Source organism: Argiope bruennichi, chromosome 4 (genome assembly GCF_947563725.1).
Source record: "Argiope bruennichi chromosome 4, qqArgBrue1.1, whole genome shotgun sequence".
Taxonomy (NCBI): domain Eukaryota; kingdom Metazoa; phylum Arthropoda; class Arachnida; order Araneae; family Araneidae; genus Argiope; species Argiope bruennichi.
In genome coordinates, this window is record NC_079154.1 from 84,716,222 (window position 1) to 84,731,258 (window position 15,037).

At 28.1% G+C, this 15,037-nt stretch overlaps 1 protein-coding gene across 5 annotated transcripts in view; it reads left to right on the forward strand.

Moving 5' to 3' along the window:
• Positions 1–15,037, forward strand: part of LOC129966078 (cubilin-like) — a 432,527-nt gene that overhangs the window by 383,692 nt on the left and 33,798 nt on the right. For 2 of the 5 annotated variants that reach the window (XM_056080447.1, XM_056080450.1), the window contains one exon: positions 5,852–5,905. The exons of 2 other annotated variants lie outside the window; for them this stretch is intronic. In XM_056080447.1, coding sequence (XP_055936422.1) covers positions 5,852–5,905 — 54 coding nt within the window. Of the gene's footprint in view, positions 1–5,851; positions 5,906–12,000; positions 12,028–15,037 lie in introns of those variants that run through there. One more of the 5 variants, XM_056080452.1, reaches the window with a different exon arrangement.

Genomic DNA, 15,037 nt, shown 5'->3' on the forward strand with positions numbered 1-15,037 from the left:
TTATTAGTCGATACATATAAATATATATGAATAAACGATATGAAGAAAAATGTTCCATTGGTAAATGTTTCGAAAATTCCATATTCCATAGAATATGACAGTTTATGAATTACATTGAATTCTAAAAGTTAGAGGAAGTGCTTTTGGATCGGTATTTATTCAAACATCAGAAATATCTGAAAAATGCATCGGGCCCAGTATCACGCATACATTGAACACTATTTTATGATATTAAAATATTTATTATATAGAGTAACATTCTTGAATACTGATTAATACAATATTGCATAATATTGAACAATATTGTGCAACTTGATACTATTTTCAGAATATTAGTACATGTAATGTTAATATCAGAAATCAGATCTCAATGAACTCAGTAACCTGAAAATAACCAAGAAAGTTAAGATCAGTGATAATTTGTCATAAAAATTTCAATGCAAAAAATTATAATTCTTTCTAATTGAAAGACTTTCTGAATGCAAATTTGTAATCCTAACTTGGAAAGAAAAGTAAATCTATATCTAAAAAATTTTAATATTGATACACCAAGTATAAACAAGGAAAAATACATTTTCATTATTTTTATGGCAAAAAATTCCCTAAAATAAAATACACTGAACATATAATTAAAACGTGTTTCTTAACATTCTAATAAGGCAAGAAAATTCCTTAGCAAAAAAGTTGATACCTTAATGGACACATGTTGTAGCCAATCAAATTCTTTTTCTATCCTCCGGAGCTTGTTCGTAAATTTGTTTTTAAACCGTTAGTCAGAGTTTTCCTTAAAAAAATGATAGCCTTAGGGCTTGCCAGCGAGTGAAAAGAAAGTTTTTAAAGGTTAAGTATTTTTTCAAAGGTTCAGTCAATGTCTTGAGTAGAACCGGAAGTTTGCCATTTTTAAAAGCTCAAGGGTTGACAGGAATATCTAAATTTTTAAAGTCAGCATGAAAAATGGGCTGCGAACATCGAAAATTAGGGAAACAAATTAATGCATTTAGATTTCAAATAATATTCCGGTTATTAAGAAACTTGCAAAATACAGTAAACATTCTATCCAGGTTATTGTTATTTTACAGAAATATTAATGGTCAATATAAAAACATTTCTTTATAAGCGCATTTAAAACTAAATAAATTTCAATGATTTTCGCAATTAACTTGATTGTTGATTGATTAAAAATAATGGCGGATTTAAAGAACATAATTCTGTAAAAAATGAAATACATAAAAAATATATTTCCAATTAATATGAAAATAGGCAAATATAATATACCAATTTCTTCAGACAGCTAAATTTTCTTTTATTTGATGTATTTTCTTCATAAAAAATTGTACAAATGTTGTAAGTGACATTGCTTTTCCCCTCTTTCATTAAAAAATAATAATAATACTTTTTGCGTCTTAATTATTCTTATTAGTTTTCCTGAAACTTATTTTTACAAATATAAAAGGCTCCAATAAACATTTGTGGGTTGCGGTGGCCTGGTGGTGCAGTTTAAGCTTTGCAGCCGAACGGTTCAAGATTGAGACCCGATCCCATCGAAGAACGATCGTGTAAGTGGGTCTGGTGCTCGTTAAATCGGTCGAGGCCAAATGTCCTCTCACTGGTGTACGTGGCAGCTCACGTGTCGTCATTTTCCTCTAATCGTGGTTCAAAATTGTGAGGTCCGTCCCAAAATAGCCCTAGATGCCTAAAATCGGATGTTAATGTCACTAAATAAAACCATCATTTATTTGCATTTTTATATTCATAATTTTTTTATCGGTTTAAAATAAATTTTAAGAAGAGATTTCAAACGTAATCTATATACAGTATTTTTTTTTCTTTTCAGAATGCTGCTTAGAAATTTCCATGATTTGAATTTAAAAGATTTACGCTCCATTTTATTCTATTCATTATAATGTGATAAGACTATTTTTTTTTAACATTTTTACACCATATGTTATGATCTCTACTTGAAGAATAAAAGAATAAAAAAATGCTTAAATGAATCGCTTAGAATTAAAGTATTCGAACGTTCTTTCTTCCGATAACGACCTTAATTGTCTTACGGATAACATACTTCTCTGACAAAAAGCTCACTCATGCAGCTCTTAACCAGAACGCGGTAATGATCATAATTACAAAGGATGCAATTAAAAGCCAAATCGTTAAGCTGAGGTGAAAGCTATTGAGAAAAACGACTTTCCACTGTGAGCATCAATGTCTCGTTTAGCTGAAAAAGTAGACTGCGCTTAACAATTATATCAAGATAATAAAAAAAGTGGCAAAAAGGGATCTTTTTGTATAGTTAAGAACCTTTGTGGGTTAGTATAAAAGCTGGCATAGGATAATTGCATTTGAAGTCCAGAAATTTTCTGAAGTTTACAAATTTTTCTTGCAGACATTATCGTTTGTAAGCCTCTTTGCCTTTTATGGTGAATCTGACTTACAGGAGGGTTCTTGGTCTTTTTCGCCAATCTTCCTTTTGTTTATAAGTCAGTCATTTAAATCAAATGCAGTATTCAATTCAAGAAACAGCGTACGTTTTCATTTAAGGCATTTTTAAGAAAATTTCATTGATTTATTCCTTAGATTATTCTCGATTTTTGTTCTTGGATATCGATACGCCTTCATGTGAATTCCGGGTAGACTTATAAAATAGATATACGGTAACAAACCGGCATTTGGATGTCATATCTTCCACTTATGGCTAAATGATGATAGAAATATTTTTAAGTTAATGCTGAACTATTATATTTTAAATTTTTTGTTTAATTTATATATATACTAAATTTTCTAAGCATTAATGGATAAATTCAAAACTTAATGAAAATCAAGTTTTGGATAGAAAAAGGTTTTATTTATGATTTTTGACTGTAATCGCAACATCATGCTTCATTTGATTTTACTTGTTTTAGGTCCATTAACCATGAATATTACAGATTATTACTTGTATTTCATTAATTTACAACAATTATCTTCAGCTCTTAGGAGTTGTAATTGTTAATTGGATTAAATTCCTTGAGACAGAGATTGTTTTAAAATATTGACATCCAAAGCTTTAAAAGTTATTTTTTTAAAGTCAGGAAACGTTTTTTGCTGGCAATATTAGAGTATCAGGAATGTTTAATAAATTTGACTAATAGACCAAGGAGGACAGATTGAAAATTTTGTGACAGAAAAAAAAATACTATTCTTTAATTCCATTAAAACTTTTTCGTCCTGAATTATATACTTAAATCTAGTGATTTTGAATTGAGGTGTGTGTTAACGATCAGATTGAATGGTCTATTTCTTGTTGCGTAGATTTAAAACATTTTAGTGATGCAAAAATGTCAAGAAACGTAAAAAGCGCACTAAACCAAAGTAATTCATTTTCAGCCCGTGCTTCATCTGAATAACTTTCGTATGCGTCACCTAAAAGTAACTTCCTGAGTATACTTGAAATATATGAACACTCTTCAAAAAGACCCTCCCGGAAGTGAATGCGCATTCATTATCTACCCATCCCATCCAGTCCCCGGTCTATTCTCCTCATAAAGATAAGGAAGAATTTAGAGCACTCTTTCCTTATTCTTATCTACAAAAAATAGTATACCACTAAGTAAAGAAAAATGAATAAAGAAAGAATGAAAACAAAATTTCTATATCTTAAGTTCAAGTTTTGTAACATTGTATACCATGCCATCGAACAAAGAGCTTAAATGAATAAAGAGAAAAAGAATCAGTTAAAAATTCTTATTATTGATTTAATGCTCCCTATACATTAATAGAGGTTGGGGGTGGAAGGTATAATTCCATTACTGTTCTTATTCTCTGAGGTTATGATTTTCTCATATTTTGTTAACTTAAAGCTTTTTATTGATAAATTCTTTTTATTTAATTTTTTGAATGTCAAATATGAAAGAAAAGATATTGCACAAAAAGTGCTTGAAATTTAAGTGGATTCTCGTTGAAATATCAAAAATGACTTATTCTTTGCGCAATTTTAATGATCTGAATGTGAAAAAAATCTTAGATTCTTTTTAGTTACAGCAGTTGAAATAAAGCATACCCGATAATAGTAATTTTAAAGTTCTAATGCACTCCTTTTGTTTTCACTTTTTCTTACAAAAATTTCAGGTATGTTTTGTAGATCACAAATGGGTCTTTCAAATCCGTTGTTTAACAAACAAATTAATTGCTGCAGAAATTATAAAAGAAGAAAGAATAACATAATATAAAAATGAATACAGAATAACATGAATTCATTTAAAAATGTAGAAAGAGTTTGTTGTTGAATAAGTAATAGAAATATTTATATTATAAAGAAATGTTTTTAATGATCTCTCTGCACAATTGATTGCAAAGAATTTTACTAATTAATGAAAAAAAACATATATTATTTTTCGATTCGAAATATTATACAAAAGAATAATCAAATTTAGCTATATCAGTGAAAGTAAAAAACATTTATTGCATTATTAAATTAATTAATTTATTTATTTTGATATTGAGCATTTTGTATAATTTTGATTTCAATTGATTTTTAAATATTTTTAGTTGATAGATAATTTATGATTAGTAAATATATTAATTAATGCAAGTCGTAATGAATATTGTCGGCATCATAGAGTATGAAATGCATATAAAAATGTTTTTATTCCTTATCACCAAGTAACAAATGTAAATTGACATTAAATGAAATTTTACTTGTTTATTTAAATCTTAAATCGTATTCAATAAAATATAGTGTATACAAAACGAAACAACAGCATTTTATCAGGTTTTATGTAAGAAAACTGTTTATATATGATTGACCGTAAAGTCTTTTGGATAAATAAGTAAGATATAATTAATATAATATAGTTAATGTAATTGAAGTAAGAGATAATTAATATCTATCTTATTGCAACAGGCAACAATAGAAAACAAACCCTTTGTCTCTTGAAGGAGCACACTTCATTTTTTGTAGAGAAAATACGTTAAATTACAGATCCTGTCACTGAAAGCACCAGAACGCAGTTTATCTAAATCTTTCAAATTGCAAAAAGTGCACTTACTGATTTTATCAGAAAAAGAGAAAGAAAAAAATGCATTTACCATGAAGCTTTCAACAGTTCCATTAGACACTTTCGATCATCCAGTTCTTTTTCTCTTAAACATCCGGTAACTCCAAACTAGCAGTAAAGTAAAAAAAAAATAATAATTTAACGAACACATTTGATTTTATGCAGAAAATAAGTTGAACCACAGATTATCACTTAGAAAATGACAAAAACAATTTTTAGTAAGTTTATCTAAACTTTTCATATTGCAAAATGAGCTTTTTTTTGCTCATGATACCGGTAAAAGAAGCGATACATTTACCATGAAAACATTTAAAAGTTTCCTAAGACACTTTCAGTCAACTAGTTCTTTTCTCTGAAACATCGGATGACTTCAAACCAACAGTACTGTCAGCAAGACATTTTAACGAATACTTTAGCACATAAAATAGGTTAAACTACAAATTATCACTTAGCAATCTGAGAAACAAAATTTCCAGTAAGTTAATCTAAACATTTCAAAATGCGAATTATGCTTTTTTTCTTTTCTTTTGCACTTTATCAATTTTTCATTGCCAAATGAAACGATAATAATACAATCATAATACATGGATATGAATAAAATTGCCATTTTTTTCTCTCTTATTTTTATCTAAATAAAAAAACCATATTTTTTCATTTAAATATATGAAAAATTTGATATCATAATATTCTTTCATGTACACCCTGTATTATAGGATTGGTGCTGTTGTTAATGAACATTAATTTCGCTTTTGGTAGCAGCAGCTTAGGCGCATGATTTCTTCTTTTTTGTTACATTTAGTTTTCTTTCTTTGTAGTTGAGAGCACCACTGCCGTTGCGACTCTTCAACCATTGGATGAGGATGGTGCAAGTAGGTTTTTTTGTAAAATTTTTATCTTGCTAATTTACCTAAGAGTTTTTATTTATTGCAAATTAATGAAAAAAAAATCTTTGCAATATACAAATGTGTTGCAAAGGTTTTTTTTCATTAATTTTTTCTTAAAATAATGAAAATAAAATACTTTTTTTACAATTATTGATTAGAAACCCAACACTGTTCATAGAGCTTAATCAATCATTCGAATAAAAAATTTGAAATTTATATTTTTGATCAAAATAGACTATTTCTTTTTATTTTTGTATTTCTAAAAATAATCCCATTAAATTGAAAATTATTTCTGCAGTTTTTTTAATCTTATTTTAATGATAGTTTTATTTAGCTTTTAGATATGTTTAAAATTTGATATCCCTAATTTGAATGAAAAAACATTCGCCTATCAGGCGATGAAAAGATTCTATAAAACCAGCATTGTGATTAGACAACAAATGGTTGCGAAATATATGAGAAAAAGGTTTGCATACTTCAAATTTGAGAATGAGTCTTTAGATTGATTCATAGAAATGATTAATATTTGATATCCGCAATTTGTTTGAACAAATTTCGGTTATAAAAATTATCAGCAAAGCAGTTATCATTGTTTACCAACATCTGGTTAAGAAATCTGTCAGAAAGTGATAAGTTATCGTTGCGATAAATAAATATTAATCATTTCTGTGTTATTAATATTTCACACAAATATTAATCATTTCTGTGGTATAGCCTTCTTTAGACTATATCACAGAAATGATTAATATTTGCAAAATCACAAACTACTTTTCTTTCCTCATTCTTATGCGAATAACGAATATTTTATTAAAAAAATATTACTTATCCAACGAAGAATGTTCAAAATGAATTAATATATTCAACAGAATTTGACGAAATCTGATGTTGAATTTTGATAATAAAAATTACCAATTCTGATTATTATATAAATTGAAATAATTATTTTAATAATGAAGAGCATAATATTTTCAAATAAAATTGCTTAATTATGCAAAATATTGAGCGAAACGTCAAATAAAGAAAAAAAATCATTATACTGATGATTTATTCTATGAGAACTTTTAAAATTTACAGAGAGCAGAATATCAAAATGAACAAATCAAATTAATAATTTGAACAGTATAAAATGCAATTTGATTGAAACATTTTATGCAATGTTTTTCATTTTAATATTACTGATAAAAAGGCTTGTTAAAAAAATTTGTAAAATAATTATTATTAGCTTATTTAAACTTTTAATATTCAATATAGTTTAAAAATAGATGTAAAATGCCTGAAATTCAGGAAACAACACAGTCATCTAATACCTTTCACAAAACATTATGCCAAATGAAGTTTAAATATAATATAAAATTTCCTTGCGCAGAAAATTACCTTATAAGAATATTATAAATTTCTGAGAATAAATACAATCATTTATATTTATAATAAATTCTTTTAGAATAGTAAGTAGTCTAATTTATATCAGTAGCATTTCTATATAAAATTTTATAAAAGTTTATATATTTCTATAAAAAATTTTATTTTTATATCTTTAATTTCGAATTTTAACTAATTCATTAAATAAAAAATATAAATGTTATAACAAAATTGTAAAAGCATGAGATTTTATACAAATGTTCGAAAAAATTCAAATTCCTTTATTTTCTTATTATCAAATTATCAGCAACCAGTGGTACCTCATATGAGGGTGAGAAACTTCCGACTTGGTAGTTGGTTCTTGTCTTCCGAGTGAGTAAAGAAAGGGGGTAGATGATTACCTCCTTCCGATGACGGAGCGGGCTTCCCACAGTAAGGATTGTACAGTTGCCGGTGATGGCTTTTAGGACTCAATCTTACTTCCCGCTAAAGCTGTCTGGTCATTTAAATGTAATCGGAATGTCTTTAATTCGGCTGAGCAAAGTAGCCTTGTGTGATTATTATCACATTATACAATATATATCCAAGAATTTCATTATGACTGCATTTAATTTTAAAATAGATATCGATCCCTTCATTTTACGAGTAACAAAATACGATTTTAATGAAATAGAAATTATTTTGTTATAATAAAGAAATCTAAAAGCATTAAAATACTGTACTGCCTTTAGAGGGCAATTACTGTGCTGCATCTGAAATATGTAAAATTCTCTAGGACATGAAGGAATGAGTGAAAACTTGATTACAGAATTCCATGCATAAACTATGCGAAAATCAGTCAAACTTGCAAAAAAGAGGAAGGAAGATTTAATGAAAATCTATAGCACTAGCTGAATAATTTAAAGTAAAATAAATATGCTTTTATTGATTTGCTTTGTAATTTTTTAAAAAAAATATTGCTTTTGAATATTTATTTGTTTCTTATTTCTAAAACAGGAAAAGAATGGAAAACTTTTAGTCAATACCTTATTTAAAATGCTAAAATTCGCATTGAATAAACATTTCATTTGAACACTGCATTATAAATTCCGAAATGCATTACCTCCAATTTGGCTTCCCGGTGCAAAGTGTTTTAGTAATTTGACCTGACGGAGTAATAACTGGATACGTGTCAACTAGAGAACTTGTTATAAACACTGCAGTCACTACCTTCACCTTCTGACTCTGAACTGAGAATTTCCAAACAATATATCACAAACTAGTAGGTCTAATATCTGTCAGCTCACAGTGCAGGTATTAAGTCGATCAGTAAAGCTATCGTATGAGGTCATTTTAACTCAACTCTCATTAAATGCAACATTTGTGAAAGAGATATTGCTCGAATAAACCTGCAGGTATCCTAATCTTCATATATTTGAATAAGGATATATAGCAAGGCTCATGAGTTTCTTGTGACATCCAGTGAGCTGCTTGTGATATTCATTAGACACAAATAAATGCTCTTTGGTGGTAAATATATTTGTAGTTATTTTTGTTGCTTCTCAAATATTCGATAGGAATTCAGGTTCTTTAAGATGAGAGAAAATATGTAAAAATCCTGGGAATGATGGAATGGTATATTTAAACCTGCATGTATCCTAATATTCATATATTTGAGTAAGGATATAAACCAATGCTCATACTTTCTTGTGATGTCTAGTCAGTTTCGTGTGATATTCATTAGGCATAAATTAATGCTTTCGGGAAGTAAATATATCTGTAGTTAGTTTTTGCTGTTTCCCAAATATTCGACAGGAAAGAAAGAAAATATGTGAAAATCCTGTAAAATAGAATGTGAAATTTGATCTGAGTATGTGAAATGGTTTATTTAAACCTGCATGCATCCTAATATTCCGATATTTGAGTAAGGATATAAGGCTCATGAGTTTCTTGTGACATCAAGTGAGCTGCTTGTGATATTCATTAGACACAAATAAATGCTATTTCGTAGCAAGTATACTTGTTGTTGTTTCTTAAATATTCGATTGAAATTCAGCTTCTCTCAGTCCAAAGAAAATATGTGAAGATTCTATACAGTATTAATTGTTTATTATATTGATCTATGTTCAGAAACTATTTCTTTTGTATCAACATATAACTCAGTTTATCAAATATTCATTTGCAATTCATCTTCGTGATGTCGAAAGAGATGTGAAAGCCAGTTAACAGCTACGCTACACGAGCAATTGCTTTTGTATTGTGGTCATGTTACTGGGCTGCGAACCACAAGGTTCCAGGTTCTATCGTCGCGCATCTCAATCCGCCACATTGGTGACCTCGGACGATGAACCTTCAACCTTCGGACAGCTGTTGTGGGGCCATCTACCCATAGCAAACCAAAGTCGTTAGATTCACTTGATGTAGCAACACAAAGTCGTCAGACTCACTTGACGCAGCAACAGCAACCACACACACGCTCTCCTTAACGCTTGGCGATGCTCAAATATGTACAGGCACATTAGAATCAGCAGTTACTACATCGCCACTCAACAGTCATATCGTTCGACTCACTGGAGGGAGAGTCTGTGGTGAAAGCCAGTTAACAGCTACGCTACATGAGCAATTGCTTTTATATTGTGGTCATGTTACTGGGCTGCTAACCACAAAGTCCCAGGTTCTATCCTCACTCATAACAATTCGCCACAGAGATACGTGAAAATTCTATGCAATATTAATTGTTTATTCTTCTGATCGATGTTTGGGAATAATTTCCTTCGTATGAATAAATAACTCACTTTATTATTATACTCTAATGTTTTTGTTCAGTACGGTTTTGTTTAGCATCGAAGAGTTCTTTAATCAGCAAAAAGGATTGCTAATCTAGTATTACAGAAAGTTTTATTTTCTATTTTTATCTAATTGAGTAATCTATAAAATTAATATACATTTAATAATATAATTTATTATTAAAGGTTAGGTGAAATTAATAAACTTAGGAGTTTTTAATTAATGCTTTTTTAATAAATATTCTTTTTATCATTTTTAATATTTATTTTTGTATCACTAAAAAATTGGTTTGTTGCTAAAAGGAATGAGTAGAATTACTGAACGAGACACACGAATAAAAATAATCAAAACAAATAGGAATTTTAATCACTTTTGTAATATTTTACAGAATATTGAGGAGATTTCTTTCTTATGACTATCATTATGGTCATATTTGTTATAGTATCATTTTAAGAACTCATTTTTTTTTTGAGTTTTGAAAAGATTATTAAACATATGAGGTTAAAAGCTTTTAAATGTTTAGTATAATAATTTTATGATCTATCCACATGAAATGGTAACGTATGTGAAACATAAATTATTCTTATTACTTATTGTCGTAATCTATTCTTATTACTAATGTCGTATTTGTAATCAATAGAACTGCAAAATGTTTATATGAAATGCTCTGTAGAGATTTCGTTGACTCCTCCAAAGTTTCCTTTAGCCAAAAGAAACGATATGTAAAAAAAGTTAGGAAACATGCGCCAAACAGAAAGTAAAATAAAATGCAAAATTAGCTTATCATTATGATTTTCTTATGAAAATTAAGGATTATATCTGTCAAAGCTATTGTCTCACAAAAAATAGTTTTTGCATTATTTGAAAAAAGAAAAAAAAGAATTATTTTTAATGATATTCAGTGCTTTCTCCAAATTTAAAGTTAAGAATATTCAAATTACTCCCTTTACATAAACTTCACAGAAGAAATTTGATTTCAGCTGGTATATGCGCTTTTTAATAAGCCTTCATATTATTTTGTAGCATATTGATGAAGTTATATTAGTGTTTTTCAGTAGTATCAAACAGAAATATAAAATTTAAAAAAATACATCCCATATTAATTGCTTAATAACATAAAAAAGTATAAAATCCGAGCAAACAAACTTGCCGCCAAAGGCGGCAAATAATTCATGTAATTCATAATTCAATTTTATGGAATTTTCATTCTTGTTTTTAACAAATTCCTCACCAGATGGCTCCAGTAATTTGGAATCAAAATCTAGTCATAATTAAATGTTCAATTGTACAAAAAATGCTAAGAAGTATGTTGTTATCAAGGTCCATAATTTTACAGAATTTTAGAAGTTCCAAATTTACAAGCATAAAAATACTCCACTTATATAAAAATGGAATAACTAAAAAGATGGATGAAATATGCCATTGATGTGTATTTTCTTCAAAATTACTTTGATAATTTGTTTAATGAAAATTTCATTACGAATTTTGGAGTAAGTAGATTTTCTATGACAATTTCATTAGACATTTTCATTGATTTTCTGCAAATTATATTTCAATTTCTACGCCATTTTCTCCATAATTACTTCAATAACATTTTCTTTACATTAATTTCAATACGAATACTGGAAGTAAGAAATAGGAAACTTTCTATGTCGATTTCACACATCAACATAACCTCAAGTTCATAATTAATAATCAACTCATTTACCTTAACCTACTATGCCATTACACATTATGAAATGCTCTGCTTACCTTCCTTCAACGGCATAATTTGTAGTTCCAGTTTAAATTGCTTTAGTAATTTAAACTGGCATATTAATAATTGGGCACGTGTCAATTAGCAAAGTCATTACGAACTCTACAAACACGTTTCAGCTTTCCGACATTGAACTGGGAATATCCAAACAATGTATCTTGAACTAGCTCGTCTAATACCTACCTGTCAGCTCGCATGGATTGAAGGTATACAACGACTAGTAAAGGTATGGAATAATGTGGTTACGTCATTCTGCTTAATTCTTCTTAAGTTACTTGAATAAGAAGTTACTTGATTATGTGGTTCAAGAATTAGCGTTCGTTATTTAACTAAGCGGTAATAGACATGCATTATTTTCGACGCCATTAAGCAAACAATATCATTTAGAGTGAAATAAAGTTTATTTGGTGACGAATATATCTTAAATAAAATTTGTTTCATAGCTTAGCTCTCAGATAATTAATTTTTTTTTAACCATAGAATTATATTTTTAATAGAAATATATTGAGATTATTTGAGGATACTTTATGAAAGTAGTATTATTTTACCAAGTTAAATTTTCAGTTAATAGATTTTAATTTTAATTTCAAACTCGACAATTAAACACACAATTTTTTTTAAAAAAGATGCTTTTATAATTCTATTTAATTTTTTTAAAAAAATATATATTGTGTGAAAAAATCTGATTTTTTCTGGCGGAAGAAAAAAGTCTTTCCAACAGATGGCGCTGCGAAGTTTGCTTTCCTAATGTTTTGCAAATTATTCCGCTGTTTAGTTTAGTTATATTAACATCCTGTTTGAAGCAAAACTAGGGCTATTTTGGGATGGACCTCGTACTTTTGAACCGCGGTCAGATGACGAGGACGACACCTGAGCTGGCACCCCCCTCTCCACACCACACCACTCCAGCGGGAAATTATTCTGCTGAAGATGAGGACAAAAATATACAGCTTGTACACTAATAATTAATATGCACTGTCGTTGGTAATTTTAATTATTTATTTTACTGTATCTTAAAAAAATTAATTCTGAGACAAGTCAGTATGTTCAAATCGAACTTCTGCATACCATTCCTTACTTTCTTTTTTATTTACATAAATTTATTGGGCCTTATATACTTAGCATCAATATAATAGTCTTTTCTTTCAGCATCACTTTTAGAGTGTCTTGTTAGATGAAGAGAAGATGCAGTTAAATTATCGAAATGAAATTGGATGAGAACGAAATATTTTTAATCATAAATTGCATAGCATTCATTAAATTTTACTCGTGTTAATTTCTCGAGCATTTTCAGAGAAAAACTCTTTAGAATTTTTTTTAAACTGAAATATTTGTAAATCATTACTTTTTAATAGTACCTCAGTTTTATAATTTTAATATGCATCTCATTTAAACTCAATCAACAGCATTTCCTAAAATATAAATTGCTTTCCAGTAGGCAATGTGGGATATGACTTTAAAAAGTTTTAATAATTCATACCTAGAAGGTAAAAACTAGTTAAATAGAAAATAATTAAAATGCTGTAGTGCTTAACTGTCTCTACGTGTCTACAAAGTAAACTAAGCATTTTCAAATAGCATACGAATATTATCTTTCAATTCAGAATTTAAATATTGTACCTACTTATGGACAAAGATGTGCTGTGCATTTTCATCTGATTGCTGCTAAACAATACTTGTAATGAAAGCAGAATTTTTTGATAAAACTGGCATATTTTAATCTTCTTTTATTTTTATATAGATGTCCTGAATTTTGTGTGTTGTTTGCTGTGTCGATTCATGATTCGCAAGTTCTTGATTAAAATGAATTTCATTTTGTAAAAACATATTTTAAGCTTTTTAAATAATTAGCTTGTGGTTGAGCCAATATTCGATAGTGATTTCAAGAATATATTTTGCAATAATGATTGCTTTTCTCGCCCAAATTTATTTGACTGCAGCATTTTTAATCAGAAAGCATGGGCAGATCAAAAATTCAATTTAATTGGACAGGAAAAAGATGAAAATATGATTCACTTTTTAATGAAAATTCTTAAGAACTTATAGCGCTTTTCAGTGGAAAATATAAAAATGAAATTCATCTTTAACAATATATATTACAGATGCAAGAAATGTATAATTTAGCTACTTATTTTTGCAAATAGCCGATGCAGCAGTGAACAATGACACTTAGGAAAACTTCACTAGTACTTTATTTTTAAATATGATTATTTTTAAATTACGCAAACGTTCCAAAATTTCACTGAGAAAAAGGCGGGAAAATATTTATTGTTCTTCTCTATAGTGCCTTAATCCTTTCTAAGGAAATATGCTTCCTACCAAATTTATCAATCTTTGAATGAAATTTTGTAGGTTGGCATAAGTTCTGACAATTTTTTTAGAAAGATAGAAACTTAGATGCTTCAGTTCTTTATCTTACACAAAATGATGTGTCTTGATTTTTTACTTAATTATTAATTAACCAAATTAATTAATTAATCAAATTATATTTATCTAATAAGTTAAATGAATCCCTTTTCTTATTCTAATTTCAAGCCTAAAAATGTTTTAACATAATATGACTAGAAAAAAATGGCCCTTTAAAGGGTTAAAGACACTAGATTCCCAGCTCACTAACGTTTTATATGTACGTATAGTTGTCATTGCGTACAATCTTTGTTCTAAGTTTTGTCAGACTCTTATATTAGAATAAAGATTGCACTCATTTTCTAGATGCATGATGCTAAAAGTTGAATTTATATTAATAATAAAACTAAAATAGCAATTAAGTTGAAGAAACAATTTGGAAAACTAAAATCATTAATCATTCATTACTAATGTTATAAAATATAATAATAGATGCTATTTAGTTAATATTTTTCATTTGATTTCTCCTTATATTAATAATTCAGATTTTTTTTATCCATTTTCATTTTATTCTCATATTATAAATTATAAGATACTCTATATTTTATTCGAGTGTACTATTATTTCGTTTGAATTGGTGTATTTGTTTCTAATTTATTGTATTTATGTTAAACTTTTTCCACTTTAATACTGTTTTACCTTTCTATCGTGTATGGAATTCAGAATTGCTTTTACCACCTTTTGTAAAAATGATAATTTCGTCCAAATGCTTATTTTGTAAATGGATTTTGATATGCTACAAACTGATGCACAGATTCGTTTTCAAAGGGAATTGGATAAAATTCTGCTTAAAGCTCAAAGTTTTGTTTCAGTAATTGAAAAAGAATTAA